At 36.3% G+C, this 22,066-nt stretch overlaps 1 protein-coding gene across 1 annotated transcript in view; it reads right to left on the bottom strand.

Annotated features, from left to right (window-relative positions):
- The window catches only part of hmga2 (high mobility group AT-hook 2), a 168,229-nt gene that overhangs the window by 5,085 nt on the left and 141,078 nt on the right, over positions 1 to 22,066 (bottom strand). The window contains exon 4 of the mRNA XM_039769741.1: positions 19,373 to 19,405. Coding sequence (XP_039625675.1) covers positions 19,373 to 19,405 — 33 coding nt within the window. The remainder of the gene's footprint in view (positions 1 to 19,372; positions 19,406 to 22,066) is intronic.

The raw sequence follows: 22,066 nt of genomic DNA, 5'->3' as shown, positions 1-22,066 counted from the left end.
TCACCTAAGTGCACAGGTGAGAAGCGGTCCGTATTTCGTAATTGTTCCCAGGAGCTGCTGATTGCCACTACTACCACGCCTCTTCATAAATAGAAGCGTGAGTCGGCTAAAGGGAAAAAGAAGAGAACAGGAAAGAATGGGAGGTTGCAGGAGAAGGCAGGAAGCAGGAGAGAGGGAGAGAGAGAGAGCGAGAGAGAGCAAGTGAGCGCGAGAGTGAGAGAGAGCGCGAGAGTGAGCGCATGAGAGAGAGAGAGCGCGAGAGCAAGTGGATGAGAGAGAGAGCGCGAGCGAGCGCAGGCTCGCATGCATCTGAGCGCAAGCGAGTGAGCTGCTGAGCAGGGAGCCTGGGTGTTTGTCTCAATGTTATTCAATGTTTTTACATTTAGTTTACTATTACACTGTGCATTCTATGGTATAATTAACTATTTTTGTGCTTAAAAATCTTTAAAGAAAATATATTTACCTACAGTTTGTATGGTCTGGAACGGATTAATTGTATTTACATACAATCATATGGGGGAAATTACTTCGGGTCACTACCAAATCGGGTTACGACCAGAGTTTTGGAACAAATTATGGTTGTGACCCGAGGTTTCGCTATATAGGCAAAACCTAAGATAGGCTACAGTTAATACCGGATAGTCAGAAATATTTCATCAAAATTCCTAATCTTAACCAAAAATCAAAGTCCTTACTCTTTGCCAGAAGATCATCACCTAGACACTAAAAATACATAAACATGCTATCTCAGGTTGGAATTTGTAATCTAGGACATTCTGGAAGTGCACAACAATGATGTAACTCAATGCACACTTCTAGTTGTCCCTGTGAAGCTACCTGGTTAGCAACTGCTAACAATGAAGCACAAGATGGCAGTAAAAATAAATAACAAAAACAAATTCTTTGCAATGAAAAACCTTAAATGAAACATTAATTCCTAAAAAGTCACAAGTAGGAAAGAAAAAAAAAAGTAATGTGGTCCCAACAGTTAACAACATTTCAAGTAACAGATGCTGCCTTTACAAATGCTTATTTTTCAAAACTAAATGTCAGGCAAATTTAGACACCTGATCAGGATCACACTGTCTCCTGGAAGAAGGGACTGAACCAGCTGCATTATGACATTATACTCCAGTGTGTCAGTTGGGAAAGGTAAGTTAGTCGGCTGATTATCAAGGACTTATGTTACTATCTTAGAAAGTAATAATAGTTATAAAAGGAATATGGATATTTATAGAAATTAAACTAGAACAAATGTTGACTGTAAATGTTGGTTAAAAATGGACAAATCAGTCATCAATACAAACCCCCACCAGCAATCTGTCACATGATAATGAAAATGAATGCAAAAACAATTTAACACAAAAACAGCATTTTGAGGAAATAACATAATTAGTGGGAAAATGTAATTATGTACCTAGAATCAAAGTGAAGCTCCCGTTATTTCTTTGCTTCTTCCTTTTCATATCAAGATTGTCCTTGAGCTTAGCAGCATTGAGCACAAAATGAAATTATACTCTCAACAGAACACTGGTGGCACTCTGGTGCAATAAGTAGCATCGCTGAATGACATCGCCTAGGTTCAAATCCCTGTCTTGACACTGTCTCTGTGAAGTACTGTATGTATGTTCTCCCAAACATGTGTGTACTCTTTTCCAAGTGCACTGGCATTTTATAACCATGTTTCGGAGATGCAATTTTTTAGTTTTTAGTTGGCATCTATAAAACTGTCAGTGTGATGCAGTCAAGTTCCTTCTAGGATTGATTCCTGGCTAGTGCTTGATGTTCCAGACATGGATCCTATGTCCTTGCAACTCTGAGCTGAGTTAACTAGACTTAATAACGGAAGGTGGGATCTAAACTTCTCAAACAGTGCATTCTTTCAAGCTACTTTACTACCAAAATGGGGACATTAATAATAGAGTCAGATGGGTTTACAAGGTTGAGAGAAAATGTCCTGATTACCTTTTCCACAATGTGCAATGCAGTTGACAACAATGGTTGCCATACTCTTTGCAATTAATACAATTAAATAAATTGTGTCACAAAGAGTATACATATTTTGATTTGTAATCACATGATGCCTGGCACTTTGATGTGTGGAGGATGTTGGTAACTTTGGGGTCACAGCTAGGTGAATTTATGCTGAAACCATCATTTTAGCCGCTTATTATTCCATAGCATTAAGGTACCCCACACATTAAAATTATTCTTCCCATAATGTTATGCTTCATCAAAGAAGGAACCCACAGATGCAGCCTGTTCCAAGGAGAAATACAGCTTTGTTGAAAAATGAAAGGATACCATATAGGCCTACTGTGAAATGTTTATAGATGGCCACCTTAAGAAAAAAAAAAGTTCCAGCTTTAGAGCAAAATACATTTGATTTTCCATATGGCTTCATTTTGTCTGGGCAGCTAACTGACACAATTTATAACTCTCTTCCTTTCCCAGGCCACTACACTGGGCCATTCAGTAAAAGGCATGTCTTTAAGCTTGTCTGCATAATATGAGCGAACTTTCATTCATTAGTGTTTGAAACACTTCAGCTGTGAAGGAGCTCCTAAGTGCTACCATGTGTGACACCAGTGTTTGAGAGCAATGTGCTTGGCTTTAATCATCCAGGCCCGATGCTCTGCAAACCACCTTATCAAAAGAGTTTCCGACATGTTAAAAAAGGGGGGAAAAAAGGGGGTGGTGTAAATTGAGGAAGCAAACATGATTATAAATGAATTGAAGACAGGTTACACAGAGTAGTAGAATGGTATCGAGCCATGTGACTTCACACCATTTTTGTTTAGTCTGCTTTAGGCTATGTGGGAAACATGAAAGCATGAAGCATGGATTGTGTTCTCCCCTAAGACCGAATAATACAGTTCAACCAGGCAACTGGAAATAACCTCTGGCCAGACTATATAAAAAAGGAGAGTGAAGGAAAAGAAAGAATGAAGAAAAAAAAAAGAAAGAGACCGAGGGGCGCCTTGATCAAAGCATTTGGCCACTTGCCCAAAGGATTTTTTTTTTTTTCGGGGTTGGTGTTCGAACACTTAAAAGTTCCAAATCAACAAATTACTTCATACTTGTCATAAAATAAAGTTTCTACATACATGTATACAGCTACAAATGATGCTTATTTGTACAGTAAGGCAGAAATTATACTGATGAAAGCAACAAAACCAGGGCAATTGAATACTTTAATTTATAAGCTCTTTCTTTTCAGATCCCTCAGCCCTCTACCCAGCCCCCAGACTCTGCTGTTTGCTTCTCTCTCTCTCTCTTTTTGACAGCCTTGGTCATTGCATCCCACAGGATCTCATGAACTAAACCGAGCAGGGGGTCTCCGCGTGTCAAAGACAAAACGGCATGGACCACCGCGCTGGTGGATGAGAAAACAGCTAACAAACGATTAGAGCTGGCTTGTTGTTTATGGTGGTCAGGTAAATAATTAACCTATATTTTTAACTTTATTTTTCATCTCAAGTATAAAATACCATACTGGGTGCCAAAGGAAAACAATTATATTGAAGTAACATGCACAAAAAATAAACATAAACACACACACATACACACACACACTCACGCACACAGAACAATAATTTATAATACAGCATTCTCAAACCTGCCTATACAATTCATTGTACGAGGAGGCCAAATCCTATCCCAGCAGCACTTGGGCAAAAGCAAAAAACAGCCATGGACACCAGATGCCAATTCACCACAATTCAGAGTTACCAGTCAATCTAACCATATCGTTACATTAGAGACAAAATAGATGCACATCAATATAATATAATATAATATAATATAATATAATATAATATAATATAATATAATATAATATATAAACGTCTATGCGTGGAAGTATGTATGTCTGTCCGGTCCGGAAGTGAGAGGTGGAGTAAAGGTAAGGGCTTTGCCTCCGAGGAAACAGAAAACTCGCTTAGCCGGTAATAATAACACAAGTGATACCAGCAAAGAAAAAACCTCAGAAGAAAGACAAAGTCGCTCAGCTGCTAACATTGGCAAAATGGTATCCCTTTTACTTTTCCTCCTACCGCTAACACACAAGCGATGCAAGTATGTTTGCAAAATGAATCCTCCTAGGAGAAAAATGTCCAGAGTAGTTCTTTTTAATTACCTGACATCTCTACATTTCAGTTTTTTTTTTCTGAGAATTTCAATAGTTTCTAGGTCCCCGGGCTTTTTACAGCATGAGCTTACACAGTTAGTATAATATAATTTAAAAAATGAAAAATCAAGAATGGTGAGACAGAGGCTAGTGGGGACACCTTATAGGTTCAGGTTCCTGGGTTCTAGTCCAGCACTGTCTGTGTGAAGTTTTTACTTTGTAGATTTTTCCCTGTGTGTTCCAGTTTTCCACCGTACCGTGATGAACTGATGCAATTTCCATGCTAGGTTCTTACCTTATAACTGATGCTTCCAGGATAAATCCAGCCTCCTGTAACTCTGACTTAGGTTATGATGTTTTGAGAATGCTATGCTATGTTGGAATGCTAAACATTTTACAAGCTGGATCAATATTATGCTTATCATTTATTATGCAATATAATATATTATGTAATAATACTAAGTATTAACCAAGGCAATCACCAATTTCCAGATTTTATCATTTCATTTTATGTCAGCAGCTTTGTACACAATGGAGAGAACAAATCCTGGAGATGGTGCAAGTTTATCACACAACATACTGACTAATTCTTGGTTCTGGGCTGATAAACCTAGCCTACATGTGTTTGGGAGGTGGAAGAGACTTGGAGCTGGAGAATATACATGTGGACACAGGGAGAACTTGCATTTATGAAAATGGGATTGGAGACCAAGAAATAGCAGTGCTGACCACTGTTCTACCAAAATTAAATGGAATTAGAAAATAAAAGTAGGAATATTGTCATCTGTCATCATGAAGTCTGTTCATGGATATTATAATTATGAATTATAAATGTTTTTCTTTCATTTTCTAAACTACAATTTAGTCAAAAGAACAGGAAAGTCAGCTTGTTAAACAGTGGCAGCATTGACAAACAGCAAATTCTCTCTTCTCCTCTTTTTCACAATGTAGTTCAAAGCAGGTTATAACTCAATATAGCGTGAAAGCATCTACCCAAGCTGGAAATGAGTCAACATGGGTTCCAGTCAGACTGATCCCAAAAAAGGCACTGTGGGGCACACAGAACACACCATGTGATACACAGACATCCTCAGCACAAATGTGTGAATTGTATTAAATGGGTTTGAAATTAAATGAATGACAGAATATTTTGATTGCCCAGTGAGGAGGCATGAGCTTTTGCACCAAAGTGCCAGAATGTTCCAAAAAAATGCAGTGGCCTGCAAATGTATTACTTCCAGATTTTTTGATTAGAATTATTTGTTTCAATGGTATCCCAACCACGGTTAATGCCTACCTTGATGTTGCTAGGATAAGATTTGACTTATGGGCTACTTCCATTCTAATTGCCTTATGGATTTCTTCCAATATGTGTAATGCATCATTTGCATGCACCAGTAAAATAACTTTGGGTTTGTGATAGGAGTTAGAAAAAATATAGTTATTATAGCTTTATTAGTGTCTAAAAATTATAATTATTATAGCTTCATTGGTTTCTTTTATTAGTTATCTTAAAATAACCTTTAAAGACTTTTATAAACTGCTTGGGCTCTGCCATGCTGTCACATTATAGACCTGCCTCAAATAAATCTTTTCTATTATCTATAAAGCAAAATTTATAGCTCTACAACTATAATCCAGTCTCAACATTATAAGGAAATAAGAGTGACACAAACCAATGATAAAAGTTCCACATTAGATTACCCTGACAATGGCAACCTGTCCTTGTTCATTTAGACTTGACACCAAGGGCATCAACTTTTAATTTGCCAACTTGGAAACTCACTAGCTTTTTCACACTCTAGGAGTATACTGTTAAATTGCTAGGCCTTGAAATATCCGAACAAAGCAAGTCTAGAATCTCAGGAAAGTCGAACAATTTCCTGGATGAAAATCTACAATAATTCACAGGAATTCCCTGGGCAGTGAGTAAATCAGAAAATTTCAGGTTAAAGCTCATAAAACATCAAAATACACTCACACAAGAAACACTGATGTTTATGTGAGTATGTGGGCAATGGTAAATGAAAGTCTAGCTTAATCATTTCTCAGAAGTTTAATTATCTTCAAGGGTTAACTCTTTCAAAAACTAAAAAGTGGACAGATTTGCAATTAAGGAGCTACTTTCAATCAAAATTAAGGAGGAAATTGCTGAGCCTGGCTCCTGCAAAATGTGGCCATGCATCACCTGTGAAGCCATGGGGAATTGTGTGTGTGGTGATTGTTAGGTGAAAAATGAGGACAGCTAATATGTAGAAGTATTATGTGTTGGCCTAGCCTGGCTTAGCTGTTTTTCACTTTCCCAACCCTGTTGGGGAATTTACTTTGAAAAGTAACTAAGTTACATTACTCCTCATTTACAAAAAAGTAACTAAATAAATTACACAATTACTTATTTTAAAATGTTATCAAAAATAGTGCATTGATTTTGCATTACTTGTTCTTGTTTTGAATGAAAAAAATCACATTTCACTGGCCAGCATTTGTTATTAAATCTAAATTCCATATATGAACCTTCATGAAAATGACATGAAAACATAGTCAAATTTGGTCATTTTCTTGTGTTTTATAACACAACACAAATAAATATTTGTTATGAAGTAAATAACATCAATCCATCCATTCTTACAGATTTGTAGTGTGAACACTGGCCTCTGTGCCACCTGATCACACTGTTTCAAAATATCTATAATAAATAACTAGAATACAACTAAACTGACACTCTGTTTCTGTTACCTGGATTGCACAGTGCACACTCTTTTCTGATTGCCTGTGTGATTGTACCCTACAAAGAACCAGTGTACCATTCACCACATTTGCTTCTTGCCTTTCACCCTGCACTGCTGTGATGATCACTGGCACCCTGTGACCCTAAACTAAGCCGATTAAATGTACCCCTCAGCATACAAAGGATTAAACATATAGTTATAACCTTTGTTCAGTTCTTTTCACTTGATTGCATGCTGCACACATGCTTAAGTCTCCTTCACTAGCAGCCACCAGATGGCTGGATCATGCGTGTGCGCACAATGTTATACAGGAAATATCTTCGCAAAAAAAGTCAAAGCTTCTGCAAAATAATGCAGTATTATTTGTTTTGGGAGTGTCTGGAATAAGTTTCCATAGCAATGCACAAACACGTCTCTCTTTTTTTAAGTAACACAAGTAACAAGTACTGTACTGCATTAGATTACTTGTTGCTTTAAAAAGTAATTTGACTACATAATACATGTTACTTTTAAAGCCCCAAATATTGTTTCCCATCCACAGTGATATATATGTCTTGAATTTACCTTTATGAGTATTTCTGATATCTAATGCATTTTCTTTTAGACAAAAAAGTGCTGTTGTTGGCCTTTAGGATCTCCATCACTTCATGTGAGATAGGACTTTGATGTGCTATTTATGGTATGAGTCTGAAAAACTGCCAGGTCACCCTAATAAATAACAGGCTTGAACGTGAACCTCATAAATTTTTTGGACAGTTAACCCAGGAATTTTTCTGGGTCAAATTATGAAACGGGCAAATGTTGTAATCAGTTCTCACAGCCAATTACCTGTATGTGTTTCCTGAAAATGCTCACAAATTTCTATGAGACAGAATGCTATGTTATGCAAGTTATCAAGTATTGATTCTACACTTATCTCATTATACCATCACGTATTTAAGATTGACTTTACACATATAGTGATGTCAACTGGCACTGTTATACGAGGAATGCCACCACTCTATATTTGAAAAACAGTGACTTGCTTACCTTAGGCAAAAAACTAGTTTTAACAAATGTAATTTTTTATGCAGAAGATCATGCAAAATAAAAACATAATTTTTGAAACAGAGCTGTATGATAATGATGCATAAAACAATGTTAACCAGATATAACCATATTTTACATTTGGTAGATAGACCCAGTTGTGGTGCATATCTGTGTATGGTAATTTAAATTAGGCTATTTGACTTCAAGACTAAGTAACCAGATACAAGCCAAGCAAAATTACACATTTTATTGGCTAACTAAAAAGATTACAATTTGCAAGCTTTCGAGGCAACTCAGGCCCCTTCTTCAGGCAAGATGTAAACCAGATACATGAATTCCTACCTTGCAGTCAGAATGGTTCCAGTTATAAAAATGTGTTTTCTTTAAGTTTCTTGATTCTTTTCCTTGCCCACATTTTATCGCTTTCAGGTGTACCAATTAAGAATAGAAGCATTCTGTGCTGGCTCCTCAGATACTCCTGATTAACCTTCTACTATACCTTTAGTCCATGACTATTTATGGCATTAGTGATATACTGATCATTCAAATTTGAATTATATATACTGGAAGAGCTGTTTAACTTAAAAAACATGATAGTACACCTTCCATTATGCAATATCCATCTATCCATTTTCTAAATGCACACTATATACTGTAAACCCAAATACCTCATCAGGCCCTGCTCAGTCAAGCCCAGAATTTGACAGTTCAGCACTTGGACAGCTCCAGTAAGATGGATTATCCCAATAACTATACAAAAGTATTAGAAAGTTCAAATAGCTAGTTCAGTACTAGCTATGTCATCATAAGACAATGAGCATCAGCAGTTACTGTATATAACTGTCAGTTAATCAGGTATATCAGAAGTGCCACATAACTAACTGGGTGCTTTTCTGTATACTATTTTTGTTCCTTAACCAAGGGTTAATATTATTGGCAGGCAGTGTTGTATTCTGTTTAAGGCTTTATACCCAAGGCTTCAAACCCTGAGGTTGTGGGGATCTGACCCTGAGAAAGTCACTTCACCTGCTTGTGCTCCAATTGGAAAACCAAAAGAAATGAAACCAGTTGTGTCATAAATGTTGTAAGTCACCTTGGATAAAGGTGTCAGCCAAATAAGTAAATGTGAATGTCATTTTATCTCAAATCTTGTAAGCTACGTTGGATAATGGCGTCAAACAAATAAGTAATAATAATAACAGTAGGCCACTAGAGCTGCTTACTCTTAAACAAGTTGCACACAATAGTTCATAAGGAAAACTTCCCTTCATTAAATTAATTCTGGCTTTTTTTACTGACTTGGCTTTTGTTGATGGTCATTGCAAAACACAGTTTTGCAGGAAAGTATATAGGAAAATGTATTCTTTTTCATTGAAATGGGTGATCAGCATGAATAACGTGAGTAAATACAATATTATTATCATTGTTACATGTTTACAATTTAAATTTGTTTATGCCATTCACTCCAGTATAGTATTTCTTTTCATCATTTGTTTGTAACCCCCTGTTTAAAGTCTGCAGATTTGAATGTGTATGCAAAGTAGTGCTTGAAGTGGATATACATAAATGCCAATACCCTATGTGTTTCACTGAAGTGCCAGTAGTACAGTGCAGTTCTTAATTAGAAATTCAAGTGCCACTATCTAAGACCGATGTTTCTCCCTTAGAGTTTACAGCACCACAACATAAATAGGGTTGTTTTTTGGTTCTTCGTTAATGTTTTAAGTGCCAAGATTGAAGTGTGGGGATGGGATATGGGATGGTTTTCAGTGCAATGACTGGGGCAGTGGGGGTCGAAGGAGCAGAATGTATAACTAAGATAAGATCCAGGATACATATAAAGGTTTGGTACTTAATAACAAAAAACAGAACTTGCTAACCATTAAGCTTTGCCAAACTTTCTCTTTCTATTTACAATGCGATTCTTTTCCCTGCCCAGGACATCGCCCCATCTTTAGTGATCTGTCCACCCTGTTCATTGTTGGTGGTATTCACTTGGCCTGTCAATCTCTTCTGCTACATCCATCACTTGCATAAAGCATGCTATCAGCGCAGGGCATGAAATTTAGCATAATATTAATAAATAATGCCAAATTTGTCAACAAATAAAATAATGTGTAATTCTAATTTTCTTTTCTCCATAGTGTCACCAAATTTAGCTTTTCTATTGTTTACCCTTAATGACCATTCTGCCAAATTGCAGCTTTTAATCTAAAATTGGTAATAGCATCTATCTATCTATCTATCTATCTATCTATCTATCTATCTATCTATCTATCTATCTATCTATCTATCTATCTATCTATCTGTCTGTCTATATTTTAAATTGACTGAAACATTTTTCACTTTAACACAAAATTTTACATATTGCTTATTGTCCTGTTGAATGTGACTTTTTTAATGTATATGTTTAGATACAGTGTGAGGTTTGATTACAATCTATAAAGTACATTTACTTCCAGATATATGCATTACAATGGAAAAGTTATAAAACATTCAAACACACAAAAAAAATCAGTTTAATCAAAGTAGTAAATCGCAGGAGTCAAGGTTCATTAATCTTAAATACTACAAGCCCTGCCATACCCAATTCAGTGATGTAACTAGTAAAGAGAATCAAATAATGTTAAAACAAGTTATATAGCCCAATAGTGTTACTATATAATGACACTGATAAATTCTTGCCAGATTGTAAAAAAGTTCTGCATATGCCCATGCAAAGAATTTTTTTTTTACAATTTAAGGTAATATAAAATCTAATTTTCCTATTCAGTTATGAAATATGTATCTTGATTCTTCCAGCTAGTAATATAGTGTAAGAAATTATGTCAACTTTATAACTAGGTAGTCTAATCCCATCTAAAATAACTCCAAACATCGCTGTTAAGGTATTTGGAATGATTATAAATCTGAGGCTACCTGATGAATAAGGAAATATTTTTCTTCAAAAATGTTTTAATTTAAGACACTGCCAAAACATACCACCTAACGAGGAGGAAGCTACATGGCACTTCATAATTAAAGTACAGTCTCTGAAATATTTTAGATTATTTTAATCTGTAAAGGTGTTTCTGATCTATGAATGATGAATTACAGCATGTTTTAAAAAGATCAATGCGGGATGACTGTTGTGAATAATCAAATTCCACTGACCTAAAATATTGATAAAGAGCTCTCATTCATCCAAGATCACCCAGCAGTGAATACTATGGCATCATAACAATCTGAAACGAGTATCAATATTCTCCTCATTACTGGCTAAACTTTTTTTCTATGTGGGTGTGGCTCTTGACTTGTAAACAAAAAAGTATGTTTGTTGAGCGAGACAATTCCATATTTAAAGCAGTGTTGATCAAAAGAAGCAAAAAAGTTGTCAATATAAAGGTCTCTGAAGGTTGAGATGCCTAATGACTTCCATGTATAATTAAGGGAGGGCTGGTATTTAAAATTACCCTGTAGTTGAGCAGCATATAGCAATGTCTTTACCTTAAAATATTTCCTACAATGGTTCCATATTATGAGCGAGTGAAGCACAATTTAATTTCAAGCATACCAGCAATAATTGTTGATGACTGCAGCTAAAAGGAGGTCTTACCCGATTTTTCTCTAGACCTAATTAAGTAGCATGTACAGTCCCATATACTTCCTTCCACTACCTTAAATCACTTGCAACCTATTAGTAAGTTTGAAGTTAAACAGCACCATGCCACCTTCTGGTTTCAACCTTTGAAGTGTTATCTTTAGAATTTGTGGCCCTTCTGCCTTTCATATAAATAAGCAAACATGAGAATCAAGCTTTCTCAGAAAGCATTTGTTAATTAATATAATGGAAACACTCTCAAAAAGAACTAATAGTTCATAAAGAATATTCAAATCAACAATATTAATTCTACCTTCTTGAGAGAGCTGAAGACTTGGTCACTTTTGTATCCGTTATTTCCAAATATCTGAACTGTTCTGAAAAAGTCAGCAGAAAGTGTTCTTATATAATTTGGAGTACTGCTGCATTAATGGTGTACATGGTGCGACTCAAACCACCTACAACTGAACACCTGCAAAACCAAGGAGCTGGTGGTGGATTTTAGGAGGCCCAGGCCCCTCCTGGACCCCATGATTATCAGAGGTGACTGTGTGCAGAGAGTGCAGACCTATAAATACCTGGGAGTGCAGGGGGATGATAAATTGGACTGGACTGCCAATACTGATGCTCTGTGGAAGAGAGGACAGAGACAACTATACTTCCTTAGAAGGCTGGTGTCCTTCAACATCTGCAATAAGATGCTGCAGATGTTCTATCAGACGGTTGTGGCGAGCGCCCTCTTCTACGGGGTGGTGTGCTGGGGGGGCAGCATAAAGAAGAGGGATGCCTCACACCTGGACAAACTGGTGAGGAAGGCAGGCTGTATTGTAGGCACAGAGCTGGACAGTTTGACATCTGCGGCAGAGCGACAGACGCTGAGCAGGCTCCTGTCAATCATGGAGAGTCCACTGCATCCACTAAACAGTATCATCTCCAGACAGAGGAGCAGTTTCAGCAACAGACTGTTGTCACTGTCCTGCTCCACTGACAGACTGAGGAGATCATTCCTCCCCCACATTTTGTGACTCTTCAATTCCACCTGGGGGTTGGGGGGCGGTATGGTAAACGTTAACACTATACAAGATTATAGACTGTTAAACCTGCCTCACACTCTCCACCTTGCGTTTTTTTAACTTGCACTGCTTTTTTTTATTGCTCTTTAATTAATATTGTTTTTATCAGTATGCTGCTGCTGGAGTATGTGAATTTCCCCTTGGGGATTAATAAAGTATCTATCTATCTATCTATCTATCTATCTATCTATCTATCTATCTATCTATCTATCTATCTATCTATCTATCTATCTATCTACTGTTTGATAAAATTGCTATTTTTGAATTAGTAATGAAAAGAACCATATTGTCTGCATAAAATAATATTTTTGTACATGATTTTAAATAAAGAGAGGTACATCATCAGTCACAATCTACAGATTCTGATTGTATATATGTAGTGAAAAATAATATTCGGATAAACATATGACATTACATTTGCAGATGAATCATTAGGAGTGGATTTATACCTTTATAGACATGGGTTTAATATACAGGCAGGTCATTGTCTATGTGGAAGTTTTATTTTCTTCCTCTCTTCACATGGATTTTTTATGGGTATTTGTCTTTCTCTGGTATCCCAAAGATATATTAGCCAAGTTGTGACTGCTCATTTGTTTTTTTTATTAAACTATTTTTTTATTACTGATGTTGTCAATATATCTACGTGGTGCTCAGTAACTTTAGTTGTTTAGTAGTGTCTATGTTTTTTGTTAAATACTTATTGTGTGCTTAACCCTATCAGATACTACCAGGAATTCACACTTAGAAGTGGTATGACTGGAACAGGAGCTTTTGGTTTTGGATATAAGCACTGATATACAGAAATCCCAAAATTTTTAATCACAAACTTTTAAAGTTATGAGATTTTCAAGTTCTGTCTGCAAGAGTCATTAGCTGTGGGATGTCCTTTGATTGTGGTGGCGTTATCATTTTTTTAACATTGTATAAATTACCGTATTTTTCCAGAGCCTTTGATCTAGTAACAGGTAGTTTGATTTTCAAGGCAACAAAAGGGATCTGATTTGTTCCATTCTTTCATTTTGTTTTAACATATATGAAAAATAAGCAGTCAAATTAGGCATATACAGAAAGGAAGTATTTAGATAGGGTTTTCCTATCTTTCAGAATAGGGTAAACCTCTGAAAGGGTTCAGTAATTGTAAACTAATCCAGACCACCACATGGAATAAACATCTGTGAACATATTTAGAAGGAAACAGATGGGGTGGGGAGACCTGGGGATCTTCTCCAAAACTATATATGATTTACAGTATCCTGCAGGAGTGCTAGTGTTCCTTGTGTTTATATAATTTATCACTATTTCCTCAGACAGACATGATTAGGGAGACTGCACGAGTTTCCGCTCTTTCTCATTCCAGCCATGTTTTTTTCTACTTCATTCACTTTCAATAGAGGCTAAGCTTTACTTGCTAAGCATAATTGTAAATGGCTGTAGAACTTTACTTATCTTTTATTTCTGGTGCAGGAGCACAAAACTAGGATGCCAAACCATGCAAACCCTAATATACTATAGGCAAAAGTACAACCAGGTAGATTTGCTCTGATCTTTACCAAAACATTCATAATGACTCAGAGAAGCAAAAACACAATTACAGCCACACAGGATAAGTTAAGATGCAGATTTGTCAGACAACATTCTTAGGTCTCTATTGCTTTGTGGTTGCCACTCTGTTTGCTGCAATACCAGAGCTTTTGCTTGACTTACTGTATTTACTCATAGATAAGCCACTCTTGAATTTGTAACCAAAATACCATGAAAAATGCATCACTCACAGATAAGCCAAATGTGAAAATTTATGACAAAATCAGTTCTAGAAAAGAGCAATTTATTTTGAAAGTAGCGAGAAATCTAATGCAATTCTTATTTTATTTAAGTAAATACATGAGTTACTAAAAAAAAAAACAAAAAAACAAAAAAAAAACAGGTTTGCACTAATATGGAAAGTTAAAAAAATGCTGCATTATTTGCACAAGTATTGCCTTTTTAGTATGTTACCTGCTCTGGCCCGTTTAAGGTTAAACAGAGTCACAGAGTCAGCAGAACTGAGTGTAAGGCAAGAAGCAAACATGGTACGCCGGTCCACTGCAGGGCACAATCGCACAGCCAAGCAGAAAAGAATGTGCTACATAAAATTCACTAATGCTGAGCATACACTAGGCAATTTTGGCATGACTTTAAGCTTGGTTTACAGTTGCTGACTGATTTTTTGAGTCAGCCAGAATTTCAGCTCTATTTGGTCATTGCTTCACATGCAGTATGAAAGGGGTTTGCAATGCCCGATTGCATGTTACAATCGGAAGAATTTCTATCATATCAGATATTTTAGTCAGCTGTCTTGTAGTGTGAGCAGTAACACAACCTGACCTTCTGATGTTGCTATAAAATTTTATTGTATATCGACCACAGTATATTATACATTGGGTATTGCTATTGTCCTGCATATTTTCATATTTTTGATTTCAAAAATCTAAATATCATATAGTAACACACATAACAACTAAATGCACAATGGCAAAAGTATCTTAGGAAACCTTTACCGTAAGAAACCAAAATAGACACACATAATCATAAATTACATAGACTATGCACCTCTAATTCTCTCTATAAAATAGCCTGCGCCTCAAACCATCCACACATCAAGTTAAACATTTTTCTTTTCTTTGTGCTTTCAGAGAACAGTTTGGCAGGAGACAGGAGCACATCTCTTTTCTTTTTTGACATTTTAAGACACCTGTAGTCATCATTTATTTTAAATGAGTAAAACTGTCTATCAGGGCCACATGTGACACCCCGTATAGAAGGTTTATGGGCATCAAACTACACAAAGGGAGTCCTTGTAGTTTGGGACCAAATAAGAACAGTATGAGAGAAGTGAGACAAAGAGATACAGTCAAAAATGTTGAGTTTAAACAAAAATGGTGCAGTTTAATTACAGTGGTAAGCAAAAACAAAACAAGAATAGTGGTATGCAGGCTTTAATATGCAGTCCAACAGCAATGACACGTGAAAGAATAAAGAAGAAAAATGTTGTTTATTTTCAGTAATAACATTGAAAATCCTGATGTCCCAAAAAGCAAAATGAACAGGAAAAATAAATGTATGTACACGAATAAATAGCAGTCTTCCCCAGTGAAAATGCTGGAAGTTACTCCACAATAACACAGTCCCAAAAATATGTAGAATCGACAAACAATATTGACTAAAATAAGCATATATGTACTATAACTAAAACTGCACCAAAACCCAAACTACATAAATACCTCCACCCATCAAGAACTACAGTTTAACTAGGAGATATCAGTAATACAAAGTGTAAAGAAAATATATACAAAAATAGGCATCACTTTATTGTGCTGTAAAATCTCTCTCTCCCAATCCCAATTTACGCGAATAGGTCCATGCAAAGTGACTCATTATGCCTCTGCAAGGCCTCTATTGATTTCAATGAGGCACCACGTGTTCAACCACTTCTGGGGCCTCATGCATAATGGCGTGCGTAGAATTCACACTTAAGAATGGCATATGGACAAAAGTGGAAATGTACATACACGCAAAAAAATTCAGATGCACAAAACCGTGCGTATGCCAACTTCCATGCACTTTAGCTCCATAAATCCTGGTCAGTGTGAAAAGTAATGCATGTGCACACACCTGCCGTCCCACCCTGACTCCTCCCAGAATTTTGCAGATTTTAACATGCAAATCAATATAAATATCACCTTCCCCATTCAGTGTTTGGTTAAAAGACAATGGTAAAAGCACATGAAAAATAGAATTTCAGTGAATGTGAAGTAGAGGCAAGGAAAAAACTTACTATTTGTTGGCTTAAGTAGTGATATAAACAACAAAAGGATGTTGATCAAGTGAAACTCAGAACTCCATGCTCAGAAAGTTGCACAGTGCCCAAAAAAACAGTGGTCAGATATCAAAGTCAACGTTAAAAGGTGAGTCATAGCCGATATGGCAGAGTATTAGGGTATAGAGAAAAGAATAAAAATATAGGGACACAGTGAAAAAAACAGGTTGAAATGTCCACTTTACAGTTTATTTTGTCATTAAAGTAGAACGCTGTGAACATAATCTTAAAATCAATGTTAAATTTACTAGTTTCTCAAATCCCACATGCACTAAACTAGCATGTTAAATGCTGCGTATGTGTTCTTTCATGTGCTCTATGTGTGTGAATTACCACATGCTTTTAAATGGGCTTTCTCTTACACTGACAGGACATAGAATACATCACATTCATGATATTACAGCTTTCTGAACAGTTTATATAGTAAGATGTATACATAATATCAGTTTCATGATGGAATTAATTAAAGAATGTATTAAACATGGGTGCATGGTGGCACAGTGGTAGTGATATGAGCTGGTGCTCCGTCCAGAGATTGTTCCTGCCTCCTGCAACCTTTGATAAAATAATTTATTGCTGCAGTACTGTCTCTTTCAAACGTACTAATACCCCAATTCCTGTCCTTCCTTTTCTTTATCCATGTAACCAATCTCCACACAATAAGCTCTTTAATACATATGAAGCCATCTGTAAGCCTAGAATGCTGAATCTTCAAAGCTTTTAAGGAACATTGAAGTATCTTCGCAGTACATGTTTAATTATATCATACATCTATCCAGCAAGCAAACAGCATGAGATAGGAACAATCCCTAAACGGGGCGCCAGCTCATTGCTCCTGCTGCGCCACCATGCCCACAGGTTTAATTATTAACAGTATACATTATTTAAATGAAGTTAAAAATTTATCTGTATAATGTAATATATATACTTGAATGCATTTCATCTTAAAAATGATATCAAGAGCTCCAAAATGATAGCTTTTGGAAATCTAAATCGACTTAGAAGCCAGTCATTATCTGTAAATATGTGCTCTCTTCTACTGAATTGAATTTCTTTATTGTTATTCTCCATAAACTTATTTTCCTATAACATGATATAATAATACGATAAAAACAACGAAAAATATGCAATAAGAAAGCATAAGTACAATGTACATGTACATATAGTGTAGACAGTGCAAATGGTTCATAAAGTGGCTCAGATTGTGCAATATTAAAACTGTAGTGCAAGTTTTTGTACAAACAGATCTACCGGGAGCACTTGATGAACTAATTGAGTGCGTTTATAGCTCTTGGGGTGAAACTGTTTCTGAACCTCATGGTTTGTGCAGGAAAGGCTCTGAAGTGTTTGCCGAATTGAAGAGGTTCAAATAGACTGTGTGCATGGCTGAGGAAGTGTGTGCTAGAAGCTCTATCCTGATAATCCTCTATGCTCTCGACACAGCCTGCAGTAGAGCTTTCTGATCAGCTGCTGTATAGCTGTGATTCCACACTCAGATACACTGGGTTAAAATACTCTGAGTGGTGATCTGAGAGTAACAATGCTGAAGCAGCTGTGGTATTTGGAATAGTTTGGTCATTGCATTCCATTATATTGTTACAGGTTGATTGCAATCAGATGTAATCAGACGTAATTTCAGTGTATCTGATAAAGCCGTGTCCGGGATGTGCATCTAAAAAGGAATGGGAAACCACACAGGAACACTAGCACTACTTTGACTCTTGGTGCCACCAGTTTGCAAAACCAAGTAGAAGCTTGTGTACGCTGGGTAAGGCTGGCATGAGAATGTGCGATGCTTTACGCCAAGTTTAGTTTTTATACATCTTGAAGTGAGCATGGAAACAGGCGTATGCAACATTTTTGTACATGAGGCCACTGGTCTCCAGGCTCGAGCACACTGTCGCATTTCAAGCACTACACTAAGTGTTTACCTGCTTTTAATTTCAGTATCTCCCCGACACAGTAAACTGAACTAAACACTTTGCAACTTTGTCTTACATCAGGGGCTGGCCGGGAGATGTTAGAGTTGGGTCTGGACGTTGTGCAAAGCTATGTTGGCCTCTATAACAGCACAGGTGCTGAGTCGCCAGTGCCTAACTGCACACCTTTGTTGGACCAGTGCTGAAACTCTAGTATAAAAAAAGCCATTTTTTTCCTTTCTTGTCTTTCTCCCAAATGTTAAGGTTATTTTCCTTTCCCTTGGAAATGTCTAGCTAGGCGCATTACTGCACTATGTACAATTAATTCTGAAAACCAACCTCGAAATGAACATGCTCGTAAAATTTGTATACCTATATGAGTTGCAACTCCATCGTACAATGTGAGTAGTTGCTTGCACATGATTTCTAAAAATTATACAGTGTATGCCCAGCGTTACAGAAACTTAAATATCAATCTAGCTTTAATCCAGCTATTTGCTATAAAAACTCTGAAGCAATGTGATCTGGTGGCGCAGAGGCTAGTGTTCATATTGCCAATCTTCTTGGGCTCACATTACAGGATAGAAAAAGGGGGTGGATGTTATTGACTTCACATGATTTGCTAAACATATTTATAAAACAAAAGAAATTATCAGATTTGACCATGTTTCATGATGGTCCTGTATGGACTTCGGATTCAATGAGAAATACTGGTCAGTGAATTCATTCAGTTCCTCATACAAAAGAAGAAAAAGTAACACAAACGTAATGCACTGTTTGAGGCACATCATATTTTATTACATGTAAGTCTACAACATTTACTTTTTTGTAAGTAATGAGTAATGTAACTATGTTTCTTTTAGAAGTAACATTTTCCAACAACGTTGGTACATGACTTGCTTTAATAATGTAGCAACTTGGCTGTGAAATACTTGAAGTTTCCAACAGAAAGCATTTTAACAGTTCAACTGAGTTAATTATTCTGTAATACAAAATCTCACAAAAAGGTAAACATATTTGACAATCAGAATAAAAACCATAATGTTAATCCTACCTTAGCAGGCTTCTTCTGGACCACTTGCTGTGGCTGTAAATAAAAAAAAAAAATAAAAAAAAAGAGAAAATAAGACACAATTTATTTCTGGAAATGAGTGATTATACTACCATCAAATACAAATTAGTTTGATTAATTACTGTTGTGAAACAACAGCAGCAACATTCTCCAATCCACTTAATTAATCAGGGAGAACGTCAATGGACAGGGAGCAATGCACGATTCAGACCTAGACAAGATGCCAGTTCGTTTCAGGGCTCACACACCTACTCAACTAATTTTTATCCAACATTTCACCTACTATACATGCCTTTGGGTGGAAATCCTACACAGATGTGTGAAGAATGCACAAACTCCATAAGGACAACATCCAGGGGTGGGACTTGAATCCATGATGTTAGATCAGAGGTGCTTATCACTATGTCACCCTTTTGTTAAACAGGTTTTCAATTTTTATTTTGGCCTTTAAAACTGTCTCCTACAAAGGGGTTCATTCATTACAGCCCCAACCCTTAGGGAAAGGACTATAATATAAGGCAGTCTCCACAGTATGGTTACAATGCTAAAATTAACGTATAATGAACTGTCAAGAAATAGCCTAGAGGTGGGTACAAAGGCCTGGGCTAAAGTGAGTGTGTGTGATTGTCTTAGGCATTTGCCTTTGGTGGAGGTTTAACAATGTATTTTAGAAAACAATGCATTTTAATAATGAAATGTTATCAGGGTACTGCTTCTCTGGTCCTCTCATACTGCTTCATTGGGAAGGTTACCCAGCATATTAGGTACTGAAATATTGCAGGGTAACATGTAGTCACTTGCACTTAAAAGTGTTTTGCTTGGTTACCAAACATTATCATTTCAAACAAGTATATACTTTTAAACAGAAAGGAGGTAAGATAATCTGTGCTCTCTACTACATAAAATGAAGTTCTGTATTAACATTTATCTTAATATAGTCTTGTTTATCATGATGTCTAACTTTGACTCTGTTAACTATGTTTGTTTAATGTCTAATTTTGGCTTGAAATGGGAAAACATTGGAATCAATATACACCCTGCCATTATGTAGAAACCAGAACACCCGCAAAAATAGAATATAATGGACAGAAGGCAGCTATGTGCTGAATGAGGACCTACGTTAGACAAAAAATGTAGTAAAGGGAGTCAAAGCAAGAAGTTTTTGTTATGCATCAGCCCTGGTTATTGCCGTAGCGAAAGTTTATTTTGGGTGTATTTCATTCTAAACAACAGAAACTAATACATAATGGCAAGGTGGATATTAATTCCCATTTCTTTCTCATTTCAAACCAAAATCAGACATTAAACAAAAGATGTAGTTATGGGAGTCAAACTTGTATTTATTAAGTTTTAATTTTTCATTATTTTGTTTTTTCCTTTTCTTTTATGTAAAATGATACACTTCTTTGATAATACTTTCTTTAATCATTTAATTTATAATATGTTTATATGTGTTTTTTGTAGTGTTCTCCTATGTTTCCTGGTTCATCCCTACATTGTCACCACTCCTGAGACTCCATTCTGGCTATTTAAGCCAGAGTAATGGAGATCTGAGGAGTGACACATAACTGGAGTCTTATGAATATTGTTTTTTGTTTAGGATTTACTGGTTTTTCTTACTTTTCACTTTGTTTCTTGAATTCGTTCTTGATTTAGTATATTGAAATTTGTTTGCTTTCAGATTACCATTTAAGCAACTCCATTTACGTTTTTGTTTTTTCTTTTAATGATTATTTTTGAAGAATGTGTCCTTAGGCCAAAAGTTTTTCTACACTTTTTCCTTTCTCTTAAGAAACACTTTGAGATTATGGAGTATTGAAAATATTTTTGAAGCTCTAACTCCTTTTTGTTTGTAGCAGTCTAGTGTGGTTTGAGGTGAGTTCTATTCTAAGCAGGCTGAGGAGTCCTCACCTGGTTAGAGGAGCCTTTAGGAGACCTCGCATCCTTTTTTGATATGGTGCTGATTCCAAATCATAACTAAGCTTTTGTATAAAAAACTTTTAGCTTCCACTAACAACAGTTTTAGGAATCAAGATCTAATACATGGATGTCAGAAAAAGTGTGCCGCCATCACATATACTGTATGTGGGACATGATGATGCTATACATTATGTGACCTCCAGCAACAGGCAAAGCAACCATAAATAATATGTCTATGGCCATGCAAATACTGTCTCAAAATAGAAGCCGCCAACCAATTAACAGAATACAAAATAGTACTGATAATAGGTCATGTCATGTCATTTTCTAACCTGCTTAATCCAGACAACGGTTGTGGCAGGGGCTGCTGCCTAACCCAGCTAGCATAGAGAGGAATAAACCCTGGACAGGGTGTCAGTCCATCAGAGGACAAAACACACCAAATACACGTAAAGGCCAACTTAGCATCACCTCTTTACTTAACATGCATATCTTTGGATTGTGGGAGGAAACTGAAGCACTGTACCCATACAGATACAGGCAGACCATGCAAACTCCGCACAAGGAGGATCCAGGACATGAACCCTGATATACTTACTGCTAGGCAGCAGGCTACCACACCATTCTGCGTGTATTGATAATATATCAATGTATGTCAAATCTTTAAAATACAGTAAATACAAAACATTGTGACAAATTTGGTTTCCACATATTCTATTCAATTTCAGCAGGAATACATACACAGAGTTGATCAGG

Source organism: Polypterus senegalus, chromosome 11 (genome assembly GCF_016835505.1).
Source record: "Polypterus senegalus isolate Bchr_013 chromosome 11, ASM1683550v1, whole genome shotgun sequence".
In the NCBI taxonomy this organism is placed as follows: Eukaryota; Metazoa; Chordata; class Cladistia; order Polypteriformes; family Polypteridae; genus Polypterus; species Polypterus senegalus.
Note: the sequence above shows the minus strand (reverse complement) of the source record. Positions and strands in the feature narration are given on the sequence as shown.